The following is a 20,430-nucleotide window of genomic DNA, read 5'->3' as shown; positions in this document are numbered from 1 at the left end:
AGGGGGGAAGAGTACACGACGGCGCTCTGCTGCTGGCCTTTCGGCGCTTCGGAATCTCCAGAGAGCTGGAAGTCTCTCGATCTTTCCGAAGCCGAACTTCCTCGCGGAGTCCCAGCGCGTGTACCAAGGCAGGAGGGCCGGGAGGGCGGGGACTGTGCGGGAGGGAGAAGCCCCTTGGCTTGCCCTTACAGACGCCTGAGAGGAAGAGTGGTGTCCACTCCCCGATTCAGTGTCTCGATGCCCAGCGCCAGCGCCAGTCGCAAGACTCAGGAGAAGCCGTGGGAGATCATGGACGCGGCGGAAGTGGGTTTCCTTCTCTGGGTTTGGGAGGGCAGAATCTGGGCCGGAACGTGCTGAGGGAGGGAATAGGGTAAGCGGGGCCCTGCTGTCCGGCTCCTTACTTGAGCACTTTGTCTGGATGCTGAGGGCCTAGCGTCCAGGCCTCTGGAACCTCCATGGGGCCGCCAGGGCCTGAGCATCGTGGCCAGACCGCATTTCTCACAGGATCGCCTGGGAGCCCTGGCCTACAAGGAGGGCGCTCCTGGGGTAGGGTGGACGTGAAGCACCCACTGCCATGGAAGGAGGAGCGGCGGTGTCACATTGAGCTAGTGTCTGGGTTAGGCACGTCCTACACGTCATGCACGCCTCACTCCACCCCCGCCTCGGGAATATTTGATGACCTCTAGTAATCGATACGTTCTCAGCTCTCGTATTCCTAATGTTTTGCCAAATAATAACAGTACTAAGTAAAACCATTTGCTATTATGTTAAATGACCATTTTTCCATGTGACAGCATTAAAGAACACACGTTATTTTAATTTACTTTCTGTCAGTGACCCAATGAGGTAGGTAATGAAGTTTGTGGAAGATGCATTTGAGATAAACACTAGGCAGTCATTCAGGTTTTTCAGTATCAAAGTTTTAAACCATCCCAAATATCCAGTTATGTGTGCTCTAGTAATAATGAGCTTTAATCAATGCCTGTCTCTTAGTTTCTCTGTTGAGGAATTTTGAGGTTTTGGTAAGGAACATAATAAGACATATCAGAATAATAAATTGAAGAACGGTTGTTGAAATATGAATAGAACTAATTAGAAGGGGTGACACCTTTATCTTCACTCTCATGTATTTTATGCTGCCTTTAGGCTTCATTGTGTGACAGCATCCTTCCACTGTGGTCCTAGTGATATTTGTCCTTGATGTGTATTTTTTAATATTAAAAAAAAGCAGTTGTTCAATACCTTAACATATCTGTTTTGGTATAGACAGAGAATTCAGGATTCTCCAAATCTAAGAGGATTCCAACAAATAGCTGTTGAGTTACAAAAACGAATTGTTTCTTACAGATCTTAAGTTACCTTGCAAAAATCTAAGAAAATTATTTTTGTATTCTTGATCTGATTTATTATATAAACTAGTAGTGCCCCATTGCAAATAGCATGGATCTAGATGTAAGGTAAATATTTTGGAAGAGTTACAGCTAGAAGGATCTTTGAGATCATTTTAGAGGTAAAGTAAGATTAAGAGGACACTTATCTATTTAATGTTTAGTTTGTTAATCACCTGGACCCTTGGTCTGCTATTTTCTGTTCCTAACTCTACATCTACAAGAAATTTGATAAATTGTCACTGTCTAACCTTGTAACCTGTTGTCCTGAAGCTGAAACCAGGAAGCTGGTGAATTTTTTAATGATATTTCATTAAAAGGAAAGTTGTAGTTAGCTTATGTCTTACATCTCAGATTTCTGAAAACTGAAGACATCTGTTACTTGGAAAGCTTACCAAAGCATTGGTTGTCTTTGAACATCTCTTCCTGTAATAGGAAGTTAATAAAACTGGTACTTCATCTTATTCCCTTCACAGAGGAAGTTTATATTCTACTTTGAAGTAGTTTGATCTTTTTGAAGAAGGTAGTTAAGATGTGTTGTACATGTGTGTAAATTTTATCTGAAGACTATTATATATGTTATTTCCATCCAGGATTGGTGGTCTCTGAAATAAACTAACCAGAAGCTAGATGCTTTTTTTTTCTTCTGTAGATACATATATAAATAAATAACAGATTTCTATATCTAAAAACTGCTGTACCTGAGTTAATGAAATGATTATGAAAGTTAAGACAAGTTCATTTTTTAATCTGTTTTTTTGTGTTTATGTGTTTAAATGAAAAGTCATGATGCAAAACTTTTTTTGTAGGATTATGCTAAAGAAAGATATGGAATATCTTCAATGATACAATCACAGGAAAAACCAGGTTAGTAGCTATGTGAAGTTTTAAGTAGGGTCAGCATAACACTGAAGAAATAATTTTGAAAAACTTTAATGGCATTCATAAACCAAATAGATGTCATGACTGTATGTAAACATTGTTAGTTTAGTGTTTCAAATCTAGATAAGAAAGAAAATATGTCCAATGAGTATTATAATTAGCTTTTATCCAACATGTTGGATTTCTAGAAATTGTGAATGGTGTATTTTATTTTTTTAAATATTTATTTTTTAGTTTTAGGTGGATACAATATCTTTTATTTTTATGAGGTGCTGAGGATCAAACCCAGTGCCTCAGGTGCAAGCAAGCACGCTACCTCTTGAGCCACAACCCAGCCCTGAATGGTGTATTTTAAATGATTTTATTTGATTTTATCAAATTCCTCAGTAATCCAATAAGATTTAACTCTGGACTAGGGGATAGGAGAAGAGTGGTTAATAACTGCTTTTATCACCTGGAGTTTTTGTATGTTTTCATGAAGCTACCTCTATTACTTTCTTCCTAACTTCTCTGTTTTTGTCTACTATTTATTAAATTCCTATTCTGCTTGATTCTTTCCAAGAATTTATTTTCTTAATCCTTAAAGACTCTAAGGAACTGAAGTTGAAAGATAAGGAACTTATCTCATGCAGCCATTATCTACCAGACCTGAGATTAAAACTGAGACCATCTGACCCTAGAGCTCATGATTCTTTCCATACCTAGATCCCTTGACAGTGTTGCAGTTTGAGCTTTAACACTTGTATAAAAATCCTAATACTTAGCTCAAAATAATTTCCCATCTGCTTCAGTTTCTCCAAACTTCTTCTCTACTGCCAGTGTCTGTTAAACCATATAGAATAGATGGTAATTTTTGAACTGAAACCCTAATACTGTGGATCACTTCCACAGTTAGCCAGTTTTACTGGTGGAGTATAACTTGTGTCTCAAGTATGTTGCAGTATATTAAAAGTTGAAAACCCTCACGCTAATTAATGGGATGCCATAGGACATAGGGCTATTACCCTTTTTTCTTTTCCAAAATACTATTAAAATTATCCTAATTATCACATTCATGTATAAGTTCACTTTTTAAAATGTATGCTTTCTGTTTTGTTTAGTTTTGAGTTTTGTTGGCTAATTAGTCATGTGCTTTTTCAGTCTTGGCATTTTCACATCTGCCTTTTCAAATCTTATGCTGCTTTGTCTCTTGATTTTCTTTTACATGTTTTTTTGGTCTGAGTTTACACAGCAGACTTGGAAGTTGGCATATTCATAAAGACAGTGTTTTGCAGAAATCCTCTTATGATACCCAATGGCTTTGAAATTCCTCTTCCATTCTCTTTCCTTTTAGTCATGAGAACAATGTAAATCATGTTATATTTACAGCTGCATCTTTGCTTTAAGAGACAAATTATATTTAGATAAAACATAAGTAAAATACATTTGTGATTGGATTTTATTATAATGTCCTATAAGGTATTATCTTTGCTATTGTAGTGTCATCTATTACTGTGTTCTTACTTAATATCTCAGGTTTTTCCCCTAATCAATTGATTATATATTTAGAACGATTTCTGAATGTTGGTTTATATTGCTACCTTTATGTAATAGTTATTTTGTCACCATTTTTCTATTAGGGGAACTCTAGATGACTGTAGTTTTTTGTTTAATATCAGGGAGGCATAATAGTTGGGCATAATAGTAGCCAAGAGGTTCACATAACTGTAGGAAACAGTGTGAAATGACCATCAAGCATGATTGTATTTCGGGGTTCAAGGATCTTCTCTCTCCATCTCTTGGCTCTCCTTTTTGTAAAATATTAGCTTCATTCTCTCCTCCTGCAAACTCATGCTAGTGAGAAAGCTACTGATGACAGCCTTGGGCCTACACCATCTCAGCTTAGAGAAGAGGGTTATAAGAGCTTTATTCCCAGCATGTGTATTTAAGTTCCAGAGAAATACTATGATTAGTTTGAATGACATATCCTTCCCTGTATCAGTCATTGTTGTAGGCCAGGTAGAGAATCCTCCCTGATGGCTAGCTGACTAACGTACTGTGTATGGTGGGCAGGCAAACTGCCATATTCACTTAGGCATAGGCAGATGAGGACAGGCTGTATTTGACCTTTGAAGTCATAAAGTATTCAGCAGATTTGCATTTTGAAATTATCTCTTTGACTGCAATGTAGAATGAATTAGAAGAGGACCAGTATAGAGGCTGCTACTATAGTTTAAGCAAGAAATAATAACTTGATTTAGGATGGTGGCAGTAATGATGGTAGAAAATTGGATGGATTTTGGAGATTATTTAGAAAATACAATCACAAAACTTGAAGCAAATTTCATATTGAAGGTGATAAAAAAGGAATTGTTACCAAAGATTGAGAATTGTTTAATATGATACAAAATTTTTAGATTACCTGCCATACAAATAATTAAGATCTCTAAATTCTGAATTTAAAAATTGCTTTACCAATTTTTGCAGATTGAATTTTGGTTTTGGTTAGAGACTTGACAGTACAAAGAGCTGATGAAGTTGTTTGGGTACGTGCAAGAGTTCATACAAGTAGAGCTAAAGGTAAGATTGATATAATGAAAAGGACATTGAACTTTTTGTCTTTCAAATTCCTCACAGACCAAAATGAATTTATCAAAATAAAACTGAACAAAACAACATAATTAATCAGTTTTAAGTTCCTGTGAGCCATCCTTAAAATTAATTTGACCCTGAAGACTTCAATGAAATCTTAGGACTTTAAGTTTCTTCTCTAGCATCTTTCAGAAGTTTAATAATTTAAGTGAAAAGTGTATTTGAGAAGCTTCTCATTTGTTAGTACCCTTATATTTGTAATTATTTTGATGAGGAAAGAAGTAGAAGAGAGACAAGGCTAAGACAGCTGTCCTATATAGCAGCCACTGGCCACATGTAAATGTTCAAATTTAAATTCAGTAGCTTAGTCACACTAGCTGTGTTTTTTAAGTTATATTCCCTTTTGGACAGAAAGCACAAATAGAGTATTTTTATCATTTTAAAAAATTTATTTATTTTGGTGCCAGAGATTAAACCCAGGGTTGTTTAACCACTGAGTCATATCCCCGGCCCTTTTTATATATTTTTTTAAATTTAGAGACAGGGTCTAAAGTTGCTTAGAGCCTCACCAAGTTACTGAGGTTAAAATTGCAACTTTATTTTTTCTTTTTCTTTTTTTTGGTACCAGGGATTGAACCCCAAGGTACTTAACCATTGAGCCACATTCCCAGCTCTTTTAGTTGTACACAATACCTTTATTTTGTTTGTTTATTTTTTAATGTGGTGCTGAGGATCAAACCCAGGGCCTTGCACGTGCTAGGTAAGTGCTCTACTGCTGAGCCACAACCCTAGCCCTCTTTTTATTTTGAGACAAGGTCTTACTGAATTGCTGAGGCTGGTTTTGAACTTGCAATCCTCCTGCCTCTGCTTCCTGATTCATAGGGATTACAGCATATACCACCATGCCTGGTGAATTCTAACCTTTTATACATATATCTCACTCTCTAGGATCACTACTGTATTGTTTATTCTTTCACTGTATGGCTCCAAAACATATGAATACTTGTGAATTTTAAATAGGTACTAGGAGAATTTTAAGTTTTTTTAATAACGTTGATTTGCTTTTCTGAAAGTTTGGGCCACTTATTCTATAAGCAGATAATCACACTGTAATTTTTCATTTACATGTCTTTATCCCATTAGATTGAGATCCTTTTTCCTGTCCATATTGGACACTCTGTTTCCTAAACATAGTTATTTAGCAGTTGAAAAGAATACAGGACACATAATAAGCCTAAATCATGAATACTTTCTTTCTTACCAATATCTGTAATATTTCTCTTCTCCACGAGTTATATTTTCCAGAGATTATAACAGGGATTTTTGAATAAGACAGATCTGTGATTGAATCCTGGATTGGTACTTATAATCTGTTACCCTAAGCAATTGCCTAATTCTTCTTCAATGTCTTCTCTTAAAATCAATATATAATGGGGCTGGGATTGTGGCCCATCGGTAGAGCGCTCGCCTAGCACAGGCGGGACTCGGGTTCAATCCTCAGCACCACATACAAATAAAGGTATTGTGTTGTGTGCACCACATACAAATAAAGGTATTGTGTTGTGTTCATCTACATCTAAAAAAATAAATGTTTTTAAAACATCTGAATGTAATAACACCTAGCTTATAGATATTATACAACAATTTTTGTAAATCTTTTGCATTAAGAATAGCCTTACAGGGGCTGGGGATGTGGCTCAAGCGGTAGTGTGCTCGCCTGGCATGCATGCCGGGTTCGAACCTCAGCACCACATACAAACAAAAGATGTTGTGTCTGCCGATAACTAAAAAATAAATATTAAAATTCTCTCTCTCTCTATCTCTCTCTCTATATATATATAGCCTTACAATAATTTGTGAGGACAATGAGTATGATAGTTACTTATTTGTCTTTCATTGTAAGTTTTTAGGTGTCTTATTTCCTCTTGTAAACTGCTGGAAGTTACTATTGCTTATTTTATTTCTTTGGTGCACAACACCTAATAAAACAGTAGTAAATTGGGCTGGGGTTGTAGATCAGTGGTAGAGCGCTTGCCTTGCACGTGTGAGGCACTGAGTTCAATCCTCAGCACCACATAAAAAAAATAAAATATATAAAACAAAAAATAAAGGTATTAAAAAACAGTAGTAAATAATAATTGAATAAATAAGTTCTAAGCTAGGTGTCCTATGCACACATAATACAGTGTTGTCTTCTAGGTCTTTTGCTTACTGTCTAGTAATTTACTCTAGTTGAAAAGATCATGGTAGTGGCAGTGGTAGCGCATTCGTCTGGTGTGTGTGAGGCACTGGATTCCATCCTCAGCACCACATAAAAATAAATAAATAGGGGTATTATGTCCATCTACAACTAAAAAAATATTAAAAAAAAAGAAGAAAAGATCAAGCATGTATTTTAAGAAACTAAAAGACAATTACAAAGCATCACATAAGTGAAAAAATAGATCATCAGCTAATTTTTTTTCCATTTGTAACAAACTATTTTGGTTTCCTAATTGATAGTCTCTGCCTAAAATCTAAAACAAATTGCAAGAACTTTGTAGTTGCGCTGTAAGATAATACAGGGAATGTAGTCTTGCCTGTGAATTTCAGTGTAGGAACAGACCAAAGGATTTAAAACTCCCTTGAAAAAGAATTTTCTTGTAGGAATTACTTGTGCAGTTTTTATTTGTGTATTGTCTATCTATATTATAATATATATCAGTAAATAAATCATGGGTAGTGGGAATTCTCCTTTTAATCGAAAACCACTGTATTTTAAAATTGAAACTTTAGAAGCTCAAGAGTAAAACAAGGTGTAATTCTTATTACTCTAAAGAGAATAAAGACACTATAAAGTTCAAAATGATATTTAGAAATCTTTTTAAAGTAAACCTGACATGTTTGTTTCTTTTACAAAAATGGATTTATACTCTATATCAGTTTTCATGTAGTTCTATATCATTCATATTAATTTTAATTCATAAAATAAAAATACTTGTTATTTTGGGTCAAAAAGTAGTAATTGTTATGAAATACTCCAACTATATGGAATTAAATCAGGACTATAGTAGAAAATCATTGTAAACCTTTCAAAAAAAATTTTTTTTTTTGAGAGAGAATTTTTTTAATATTTATTTTTTTAGTTTTTTGGCAGACACAACATCTTTGTATGTGGTGCTGAGGATCGAACCCGGGCCGCATACATGCCAGGCGAGCGCGCTACCACTTGAGCCACATCCCCAGCCCTCAGATTTGTTTTCATGAGGTGGTGTGTATATGTGTTTGAGCCAAGAGTTTTATAATATTCAGTTTTATAACCTGCACTTTGTTTTTCATTTTATCTTGGACATCTTTCCATGTCTGTGTGTATATGGTTTTTCTCTGTGTTTTTCTTTGTGGTAGCGCTACCACTACCACAATCTTTTCAATTAAAGTAAATTATTAGACAGTAAGTATAAAACCTAGAAGACAACACTGTATTATATGTGCATAAACTAAACCAGTAAAAAAGTGGTTTCACAGATTGTGTTTATTTATTTATTATCCCATTTGTGTAAGGTTTAGTTTTACTCATTGTTGTTCTAATTTGTATTTCACTTCCTGGTTAAATTAGATTTCTTTTCTTGATGTTAGGTGTTTTAATTTTCTTTTGTTTGTTATTTGTTCTTGCCTTGTTTGTATTTTTATTATATAAGAACAAATATTTTTCTGTAAGTCTGATTTGGTTTTTGTTTTTTATTTTAGGTGAGAAAAGCCCTGATAATGCCTACTTTAGAATTTTATATAAATGAATCATTTATTATTCACTCTTTGGTACAAATTATATGTATTGGTAGATTATTCTTTCTTTTTTGCCCAGTACCAGGGATTGAACCCAGGGGCACTTAAACACTGAGCTGCATCCCCATCCCTCATATTTTAATTTGAGATAGGGTCTGGCCAAATTGCTTAAGATCTCACTAAGTTGCTGAGGCTAGCTTTGAACTGGGATTCTCCTGCCTCAGCCTCCCAAGCTACTGGGATTGTAGGTACGCACCACCATGCCCGGCATGATGCGCACTTTAATTATAGAGTGATATCCATCATATGCCTATACTATACTTTATTTATCCAAACATGTATTAATGGACATTCTAGTTAAACATCTCCAAGTTTGGGCTGTTTTGAGTAAAGTTACTGTTATGTAAAATAATCATTGGGCTGGAACTGTAGCTCAGTGGCAGAGCACTTGCCTAGCATAAGTGAGGCACTGGATTCAATCCTTAGCACCACATAGAAAATAAACAAATAAACATTCTGTCCATCTACAACTACAAAAAAAAATTTTTTTTAATATTTATCTACATATATACTTCGATTTCTGTAGGGTGGAATTGTACTCATAGGATGGATAGATATTTGTTTAACTGTTTAAAAAGGTGTCACTTTTTGAAAGCAGTTGCATCATATTGTGATTTTGAAATGCCATCTTCCCCTAAAGGAAACTCAAACTACTTGGAGAAATAGCAGATTTTAGGTTTGAGGCAGGAATTGTACAAGGTAGGCCTGGAATATTTGTCATAATAGGTAGCACAGAAACTAGAAAAGGTGATTTAGGTTATGTGAAAAGGAGTGGAGACCAACTTTAAGAGGCTACCATGTGCTAAAACTAGTATAATTTGAGTATCAATAAGGCTAATTTGGAATTGATACATGTTAGATATTAAATCCATAAGTTTATAATAATATTTGTAAGGGTCAGGCGAAGCGTTGGAGGAAGAGACCACCAAGAGACTGACTATGCAATAAGCAAGAGGGAGTTTATTGAGGATCCGATTTCAGCGCGCTGAGGCTCCAGGCAGGCTCGCTCAAAAAGGGAGAGCAGCCCAGAGCCCAGAGCAGAGGTCAGGCAGTGCTTAAGTACACTTTTTGGGGAGGGTGGGGGCTTTGCATACATCAGAACAAATCATTATGAGGCACGGGAAAATTGAACAACAACTCTGAGACCTGATTAGTACATTCATTGGCGGGAACAGATTGGGCATGGGTGATTGGTCACTTCTAAGCCGGGTACACATTCAAACTGATTGGTTTTAGGGCCTAAATGCCTACGTGACATACTACACAGAGTCCCAAGTTATTAGGCAACCCGGGAGTCAGTGGAAATATTTACTGGGCAATTCGGGTATTGTCTTAACAACTACAGGGATTACAGTTTTGGGGGGTAGCAGGGGAACTTAATAATACTTGGTCTTTTACTCTTTAACCCAAGCCTTGTAGCTTTACAATGCCCGGTCTTTTACACTTTAACTCAGGCTTTGTGGCTCAGAAACAGCTTAGAAATTTTACCCTTACATATTAAGGCACACAAAAAAGTTTGGCACCAATGGAACAAGTTCATTGTTTTCAAAATTAACTAACCAGATAGTAGAATTAAGGAAGTTAAGGAAGTATCTGCTCAGAGAAATACTCCAGCTGATTAATAAAAAAAAGGAGTGTTAAAACATCATCATTTGACCCTATGATCTAAGCATTGGGTCATTAATGATTGCTAACATCACAAAAGAATACAATCAGGCATATTTCATGTCTATTCATGGAAGAATATACCACCAAGTAAATAATCGTGCTCCCTAAAAATATGCCCAAATCTCATTAAGCCTTTAAGTCTAGTTACCAACTTACACGAAAAACATAGAGAAAAAATATATATATGTTAAATGACAGTGAGATAAAATCAGTGAAACTCAGACTTACCGGAACCAACTGGGCAAAACCAACCTGAATTATTCAATAAATTGAAAGGGAGAACCTATGGATTAAAACACATCTGAGCCAATTATTCATTTAGATCTTGCTTTAAGTAGTACAGTAATAAACAAAATAGGGAAAGACACTATTGGAAATTTGAACATTGAATATTCGATGTTAAGGAACTTTTTTTGGAGGGCGGATACCGAGGATTGGACTCGAGTGCTGTGACATGCGAGGTGGAATGTTCCAAATAAGGCAAAGAGTCAGTTTCAGGGGGTTGAGTCTAGCTTCTTGATGTCTTGTGGTCAGTAGATTGATTTACATCTTGGCAAGTCACACCCATCTCAGATGCTGTGTGGGAATACAGGCAGAGCAAGAGGAAAGTACACAGGTGTATTGCATGGCCCAAAGAGCACTCAACATCAGGCCAGTCCTCCCATATGCACAAATGCTCATGGTTCACACACACAGCCCATGGCTGGCCCATGACACTCAGAGGGTACTCCGCCACTGAGTCACATCCCCAGCCCTATTTTGTATTTTATTTAGACACAGGATCTCACTGAGTTGCTTAGCACCTAGCTTTTGCTGAGGCTGGCTTTGAACTCGAGTCCCTGGGATTACTGGCGTGTGCCACCTCGCCCAGCAAGAACTAATTTTTTATTTGAGATAATACTGTGGTATCATTTTTTCCCCTAAAGATCTTATCTTTGGGGCTGGGGATATGGCTCAGCAGTAGAGTGCTCGCCTCGCATGTGCAAGGCCCTGGGTTCGATCCTGAGCACCACATAAAAATAAATAAATACATAAAATAAAGTTGTTATGTCTAACTACAACTACAAAAAATGAATGTTTTGGAAAAATGATCTGATCTTTTAGAGATGAATACTAAAATATGTACAGATGGAACAATATAACTTAGACTCTTTCGGAATAGTATAGGAATTGAAAGATGAGTGGGTTGGAATAAAGTTGAAACAAGAATGGCCATAGGGTGATAATTAGTGAAGAACATGGGATTTAGGTAGAGAGTGGTATCATTTACAAATATTGATTATTTTGTCCTTTTCTTTCAAATGTTTATATCTCATTTCTTGTTTCCTTTTGTAGTAATCAATAGATTCTTTAGTACTGCAGGGATTTACATAGTGAAACTTTTTTCAAATAGTTTCAAATTTAACATCCTGGGGATTTCAAGACTTTAGGAATTCTACATAGAAAGTTGTTAGAGCTAAATATGGTAGCACATGCCTGTAATTCCAGCTACTAAAGAGGCTAAGGCAGGAGAACTGCAAATTTCAAGGCCAGCCTGAGCAATTGAAGGAGACCCAGTAAAAATTGCTGGAGATGTAGCTCAGTGGTAAGGTGCTTACTTGCCTAGCATGCTTTAAGCCTGGGTTCAATCCCCCATGTGGCAAATAAAGAGAAGAAAATGTCATTAGAAAACAATGTCAAATTTAAAATACTTCTAAATTTTCTATTTATTGGGAGCAGATGTTTACTTTATCTGTCAGACCTTTGTCCAGAATTTTTTTTTTCAAAATATGTGTTGACTGATGTATATATATACACTCAACCTTCCATGTCTGTGAGTTCTGCATCTGTAGATTCAACCATAGATCAAAACTACTCAGAAAAAAAAACAAAAATTGCATCTGTATTGAACATGTACATTTTTTTCTTGTCATCATTCCCTAAACAATACAGATTTAATAACTGTATGGCATGTACATTGTATTAGGTGTTATATTCTAGAGATGATTTAAAGTATATGGGAGGATGTACAAAAGGTTATATGCAAATACTGTATATGCCATTTTATGTAAGGGACTTATGCCTCTGTAGATACTCACTTTCACAAGGGTCCTGAAACCAATCTTTCACAGATAGGGAAGAATGACTATGTAGAGGGATGTTTTACTACTCACTCAGTTTTTGTGTTTGAAATTTCCACAAGGTTATTCTGTCTTTTTGTTTCAACTCTTATACTATAAAGTGTCCTTTTCAAAATCTATTTAAATAGATTAATGCCACATTTTTCATGTTCTTGTGCTTTTTAAAAGTTGGTGGTTTTGGGGTGTGGATGTGTATAATCTATATATTTATGATGGCTTTAATGGCAAAAATTTAGAAACACTAATAACCCAGAAATATAAAAAATTAAATGAATATTGATGTCTCCATATAGTTGTTTGCAGGTTCGTTAGGTAAAATAAAATTTTTCAAAAATATTAAGAACCTGTGCATAATTAAAAGAATTGAAAATTGTATATCGTATGAATAACACAATTTTGTGGTATATACATACCATGGATTAAGAGATAACTAACACTGAATAGAAAAATACAGAATTATTTTTATGTTTTTTAATACTTTTCTGTAATTGTGAAGATTTTTCTTTTTATAATGGTCCCCAATTATACTGCTGAAGTATTTTGTGTGTGTGTGTGTGTGTCTTTGAGCACAAGAAGGCTATGCTATACCTTCCAAAGAAAATACCTGTTAGAAAACTTTCTTCAGCCACGAGTTAAAGTGTTCTTGGCCCTGAGTTAAATGTTAGTGAACCAACAATACTGCTTGGAAGTCCTTCCATGAGCCAGACATGGTGACAGATGCCTATAATCCCAGGAATTTGGGAGGCTGAGGCAGTAGGATTCAAAGTTAAAGACCAGCCTCAGCAAATTAGCAAGGTCCTAAGCAACTTGGTGAGACCCTGTCTCGAAATAAAAAATAAAAAAGGCTGAGAATATGGCTAAGGAGTTAAGCACCCTGGGTTTAATCCCCAGTACCAGGAAAAAAAAAAAAAAGGAAATCCTTCCATGGTTCTAGTTGTAGATCTCCATGGTTAGCATTTCTCCAAGAAAGTTATCGAAAAGTGAAATTTCAAGGTTAAAGGATATACATATGCTTGATTTTTTTTCCCCCCTAATTGTGTGAAGAGTTCATTGGTATTTTGTTAAGAGATTGCACTGTAGATCACTTTTGGGAGTATTTTAACGATATTCTTCCAGGCCATGAATATGGAAGGTCTTTTCTCCTTTTAGTGTTTTTCAGTTTCTTCCCTATTTTGTAATTTTCATTGAAAAGATCTTTCACTTGCTTAGTGTATTTCCAGGGTTTTATTTGGTTGGTGGGTGGAGTTTGGTGTTTTTTTTTTTTTTTGTAGCTGTGCTTTCATGATTTTTGTATGTAGATTTTATATCCTGATAGTTTACTGAATTTGTTTTTCAGTTCCACTAGTCTTTTGGTGAAGTCTTTAGGTTTTTCTTTGTATAGAATTAAGGGGTAATTTGACTTCTTCCTTTCCTATTTATATGCCTTTTGTTTCTTACATTGCCTAATTGGTGTGGTTAAAAATCCTTTTAAATGGACCATTAAACACTAAAGCTCTAGTATTTGCAAGTGCTTTAACATAAAAAGCTTGATGACCCTACCACTTGAATCACATGTAAATGTTTCAGTAATGAAGACTACAAATATATGAAGTAATAACAGAATTTCCATTCTAGTATATTAATAAAAATGTTACAAAATGTGTTACTATTCCAACTTGGATCTGAGCTGTCTCCCAGAAGAATTGGGTGGTAGATTGAGGGTGTGCCCTGGATAGGTAGGTGTATCTTCTCTAAGACCCCATACTCCCTGCCCTTTTCTCTCTGCTTCCTAGCTGCCCTGAGTGGAGCACTGCTCTTCGACCTGGCCCTTCTATTTTGATTTCCTGCCTCATCTTGGGCCCAGAGAATGGACTTGGCACCTATGGACTTAAACCCTGAGCCCCAAATAAACTTTTCCTTCTTTAGATTCTTGTCAAGGATGTTGGTCACAACAAAAAATGCTAACTAAATAGTAAGACTTTCCATGTTCAGTTACCTTTGTTGGGAAAAGTATAAACGGCAGCCATACCCCAGAGAAAAACAAACCCCAACATGGCGCCTAAGGACCTCTTCTTCCTACCTTCTTCTTCTCTGTAGTGGCGCCAAAAGTTCCCACCCATGTGAACTCTCCCGCCGGCGCCAATTTCAAACCTCACTGGCAGGGAACCTTAGCTCCAATGAGAACTAATTCCTGAGCTTCAAAGCTGATATCTGGAAGAACTTGCCATTAAACGGGTTGTCTGGCACTTATCTTAGCCCTATTATCTCCCCCTTAGTTCTATATAAGCACACAGCTTTTTGCAATAAAATTGGAATTCTCCCGGCAAAGTGTCTTTGTGTGGGGAATTCTTTCACCTTAACATATATTTATAAATTTGTTATATTGAGTCAAGAGAGCGTTTTTAAGGCTTTTTGTTTTTATTTATTTATTTATAGTTGTAGATGCCTTTATTTTATTGGTCAATGTTTGTGTGGTAAGGATTGAATCCAGTGGTGAGGATCAAACCCAGTGCCTCACGCATGCCAGGCAAGCGCTTTGACACTAAGCTACAGACCCAGCCCCATTTTTAAGTCTTTTATGCTCATTGCTCAATTGTTCTCTAGAAGTGTTTTTCAAGTTTACCTTGCAATCAGCAAGTTATGATAGAATGTTTTTACTTAATTCTACCAAGTATTTAATATTATATTTTTAAAGAATCTTTGCTCATTTAAAAGGTAATTAATACAAAATAAATGTTTGCTTCAATTTACATTACTTTTATCACCAGTAACATTTTGTTCCTTTACACATTTACTTGCTATGGTTTTCGTCTTTTTCCATCATATTGCCGATTCTGAACTATTGCCCGTTTATTTATTGGGATCTTAATGTTCTTTTGTCATCTTTAAGATCTTCTTATGTAGCTTATATGTCATTTATCAAATGTGTTTTCCAAGTGTTATTTTTCTTTTAACTGTTTTCTGGCTGGGGCCTGGAGATTGAGCCCAGGGCCTCTTATATCTAATAGAAACTATTCTCTGCTCTTTCTTATACTGCATTGACCTGGCTATTTTTTGTGTTTGTACATTTCTACATACTACATAGGCTTTTACTATTGTTACCGCTGTTGACCGGTGACGAGTCCTTGCTTCCCCAATGTTGAAGAATAACACCAAAGAAACACGCTGAGGCAAGGTCAGAGTAGAAATTAGAAGTTTATTAAAGGACAGCAGAAAAGACTTCTCCCAGAGGAAGAAGGGGACCCAAGAGGTGGAATCCTTGGAAGTGCGGTTGTCTCCCCTTTTTATAGTTTTGGTGATGGAATGTAGGTTGGAAGGCCCGAGGGGTGGGACACAGGTGGGCCAAACAAGTAATCTGGGCAGGAAGGACTTCATTATCACTTCTTGGGATGGGCTATCTCCAAATCTGTTGGGGGCTGTTTCCTGGGTTCCATTAACATTTCTTTGGGGTGGACTTTGGCCTAGGGACTTCATTAACATTCCATGAGTTGTCCTGCATTTCCCAGAATCATTATCAGCATGGCCTCCATTTTAGATTTCACTCAATATGATATTAGACCCGATTTACTTAACTACACTAACTACCTAATTTTAAATCTGGCTTCACTATCATAGGCTCATGGGACTGATCTCAGCTACTTCACTCCCTTTCTCTCCAATACATTACCTTTTTCAAAGTTAATTTTTAGAATTACATGTAATAGACACATAAACATTTAAAGGGAACAGTGATCAGGCTGCACTTCATTCATAATCATTGATTTTATTATTTCTTTTCCCTAGCAGGCATGCTGAATTTGGGGACATTCATTTGTTTCTGCATTAAGCTTCCTAGGACTTCCCAGGTTCTACTTGTGTTGAATCCTGAATGTGGCCAAGATTTCTTGTCAACCCTTACTTTTCTTCTATACCTACTTCTCTGATCGAATAAGCTACCAAAAAAAAAATAGAATTTTTGTTTTCTGATTAGGAAACTTTATGTTTATTGTGGAAAGGCCTCAAAATACAGAAAAAGACACACACATACACACACACAAAATAAGTTCCTATAACTTCACCATTAAGTAGATCCATTTTGGTGTTTTTTCCCCTAAATATTCAATCTCAATGTATTTTCTACACAGACAAAATTGGAATTATACTCTACATATGGTTTTGCTGTTGCTGTTGTTTGTTCGGGTATTTGACCGCTGAGCCACACCCCTAGCCCTATTTTGTATTAGACAGGGTCTCACTAAGTTACTTAGTGCCTCGCTAAATTGCTAAGGCTGGCTTTGAACTCACGATCCTCCTTCCCCCGCCTCCTAAGCCACTGGGATTATAGGTGTGCACCCCTGCGCCCTACGTATGGTTTTTATCACTTTTCATATGGTAGCCAGATATTTATTTTACCAGATATTTATTTACTTTTGTGTTCTCAGCATCCAGCATATTTGTGCATTATCCAACTACAAAATAGTGATACTCAATCCTTAAATAACTAACCAGTAGTAGTGATGCTATTAATAATATAACAAGAATTAATTGTTAACATTAATAGGGCTGTGTCTCAGCTTTAAACATACTATATAATCCTCCAAATGTAAAAAGAGACCCTGTGAGCAGTAGACTATTATTTTCTCCATTTTGGAAATGAGGACATTAAATGGTTTGTTTTTGTTTGTTTGTTTATTTATTTATTGTGGTTCTGGGGATTGAACCCAGGGCCTTATGCATGCGAGGCAAGCACCATACCAACTGAGCTATATCCCCAGGCCCAAGTGACTCAATTTTTCCCACAGGCCCTTCATAGGATGTGATAGGATATCCCAAGCCTTTTGATTTCAAAAACTTTATTCTCTACCAGACCATTAAACTAATTGTTACCCCCTTGTGCTAACCCAGAGACATTTTACTGTGCTTATGCCTTGTAAGTCCTATAGAGCTTTCCCCTCCATTCTCCAAAAGGAGGTCTTTTGTGCAGCATTAGAGTTTCTCACTGTATGGCTTTGTAGTGCGGCTAGGCCTGTGGTGGTTCAGTCTGAACCTGTAGAGCAGCTAAAATATTCTGATTAAATTCTGGCTTTGCTTAATAATGTTGTATTACCCGTTACCTTCCATTTTCACTAACATTCTATGCTAAGTGGAATAGTATCTGACTTTGGATTCTATTCTATTGGTTTTTAGTAAGTGTCACTCTAACCCACCCATAAGAGTCCCTGTGATAGTTTTTACTGTATAGTATCTTAAAATTCCTTTGAATTTATTTAAACAACTTTCTTCAAGATTTTGCTTTGTTAATTTTAGTTGCCCAGGAGGCTAAGGCAGGAGGATCATAAATTCAATCCCCAGTAGTGCAAGAGTGGGCGAGGGGGTGGTGTGAAGATCTTACTTTGTGACTGGATCATACTCCAGAGGAAAAGGGAAAAATAATGTCTTTTTAGAGATAAAAACCTGTCAGTCATATATGACTCCAGAGTCAGTAGATTGTATCCATGTCAGCACTTTGTTTGCAACTTGTCATTTTTATTCATGATTGCTATCTGATTTGCATTTCAAAATACTGTGCAGTGAAAATAATAACTGTAAGTCTGCTTGCATTTTTGCTTTTTCTTTTTGCAAGGATAATTCTTAATGTGAAAGATAATTCTAAACTTAAAAATCAAAATCTTTTGATGTTTTGCAAGACAGTCTAATGAGAAAAGTGGTTTTGAAGAGATTTAACTCATTTTTATAAAAAAGGAGTTTTCTAGTATTTGATCAGAGACTTAAGAAGGATGTCACAAGGATACATAATGACTGAAACCTATTGTGAATAATATTTTTTTAGGTTCAAGATAAGGAATGACAGCTCTTTATGAAAGGAGGGAAAATCAAGAGTTACAGGATAAAAAAATAAATAAAACTGGTTATAGAGCTGGGCATGATAGTGCATGTCTCATCTCAGCTACTCAGGAGACTGAGGCAGGAGAATCACAAGTTTGAGGCCAGCCTGGGCAACCTAGCAAGACCCTGTCTCAAAAAAAAAATAATGGAAAGATAATAAAGGAAATCAGAATATGAAAAATTAACCTATCAATCTAAATGTTCTTTAAAATGCAGATTGATTGGAAGAACTGTTTTAGACAGACCATCCTCGTGGAATGTTTGTATTCTTGTTATTACACACTTTATTAGCATTTTGGTGGTTGTGTCACTGAAGCTTCCATGGTAGTTTGTGCAGTGCCTTTGCTTATAGAATATATTAGCTATTGAATGAATGTTGAAAGTGATCTGAAGTTACTTGAAATTTGTGTAATATAACAAAATAATCTTGGAGATTTGTTTATTTTTTTAATTAGTGATTTGCCTATGTTCTTATAGAAAACATGTTAAAATCATTTTTTGTTACTCATTGGTGAGAACTTTGGTTTCTCTAAAGCTCATTGATTATTTTGACTGTGACTGGAAAACAGGGTGGATACTTATGTGTGTACATGCCTGATGAGTGTAGTAAATTTTGGCCCAATTTTAAAGTAGAGAAGCATTTTCCTTCTTTGTAAAACCTGAAGTAGTATGTCCTTAATGCACTTGTGTTTTTTTCTGTTTTATACAGGGAAGCAATGCTTCTTAGTTCTACGTCAGCAGCAGTTTAATGTCCAGGCTCTTGTGGCTGTGGGAGACCATGCAAGCAAGCAGATGGTTAAATTTGCTGCCAAGTAAGTAAGCAATTATATCCTGTTGTCAGAATAAACAATGGTGGGAACCAAGAGTCCCAAGGGTTTGGACCATTTTCATACATTAACATCAATGCTTCGTTTGTTTAAAAATGTAGTTATTTAAATTGTCAGTTCAGTGTTGCTGAATACATTAAACTTACAAAAGAGAAAATATGGAGCACAGGCTTGAAATTCATTTGAAACTGCTGAAGCAGCACTCTTTACAGACAAGTCACATTTACTTTCAAGTAGAGTAACAAAAAGCCTGGCAGCCTCAACATAGCAGAGCAACTTTATTTTGTTGTGTTTGTTGAGCTTCCTTTCCTCCTCCCTCCCTCCCTCAGTTTGAGATGTGCCTACTGAGCAACAAGTTTCCTAACTGAATAATAAAAGTATATAAAATAAAAGAATGTTGTTTGCAAATGATTCCCTCCTGAAGGAAGTAAGCTAATGTCATAATGTGTTACAGCTTTTAACTTTGATACTCAAAGGATTTAGGGCAAAAAATGGTCTACAGGTCTTGCCTTCTTGCTCAGAGTTCCTGCAGAAGCACATTGTTTTTGTGCAAGAGACAGGATATAGAAAGAGAAAAGAATGGTGGTTGTGCATGCTGTGGCTCTGAGGTAATGAGAGTAGTTTTATTTGTTATTGGTGACATGGTTAGTTTTGTTTGCATGTTTTTCTCAATTTCATTGGAATTTTATTCCCATGATAATGATCAAAGATGACAGAGGAAAATTGATGGTTGTTACTTTTAAATAGAGTACTTAATAGGTGTAAAAATGTTTTTTTAAAGAAAGAAATTAGGTTTAGAATAAATGCTATATTTTTCCTATTGATTTTTTTTTAAGATGGATGTTCTTTAGATGGATACTTTCAAAGGTGGGTTAATAATATAGATGAATTACAAATTCTAGAATTAGAAAGAAATTTAAAAATGATTTAACTTAGTATTCTAATTTTTGTTTGAGCCTTCCCTGATTCCCTACCATAGTGTTTTACACATAGTGGATGTGAACAACTGGTTGTGGTTTAAAGATTTATTTATCAGATTCAGTTTTATTGTTTCATAGTAATAGTTGCACTCGGGTTTTAAAATTTCAGTGCCATGAATTACATCAACTCACTGATGAATTTAGTAGTTTTAGTGTTACTAGTATGGCAGCTCTACCTGTCCCTTTCCTAGACCTGCTGCCCAGAGACTGCCTCTTCATGTCTTCTGGTCTTCTGCCTGTATTTTCTTGTGGTTAGGCTGGCTTGTTTTGATTTCTTTGTGTGTGTCCCTTTATTTTATTTATTTATTTTTTATGTGGTGCTGGGGAT

The 20,430-nt window shown here is 36.0% G+C and overlaps 1 protein-coding gene across 1 annotated transcript in view; it reads left to right on the top strand.

Moving 5' to 3' along the window:
* The first annotated feature begins 237 nt into the window (after positions 1-237).
* Positions 238-20,430, top strand: part of LOC143390236 (aspartate--tRNA ligase, cytoplasmic-like) — a 65,037-nt gene continuing 44,844 nt past the window's right edge. The window contains 4 exon segments of the mRNA XM_076842741.1: positions 238-303; positions 2,198-2,255; positions 4,737-4,829; positions 19,005-19,107. Of these exon segments, the coding sequence (XP_076698856.1) occupies positions 238-303; positions 2,198-2,255; positions 4,737-4,829; positions 19,005-19,107 (320 nt within the window).

Source organism: Callospermophilus lateralis, unplaced genomic scaffold (assembly GCF_048772815.1).
Source record: "Callospermophilus lateralis isolate mCalLat2 unplaced genomic scaffold, mCalLat2.hap1 Scaffold_52, whole genome shotgun sequence".
NCBI lineage: Eukaryota > Metazoa > Chordata > Mammalia > Rodentia > Sciuridae > Callospermophilus > Callospermophilus lateralis.
The sequence above is the reverse complement of the archived record's forward strand: the minus strand, read 5'-3'. Positions and strand labels throughout refer to the sequence as shown.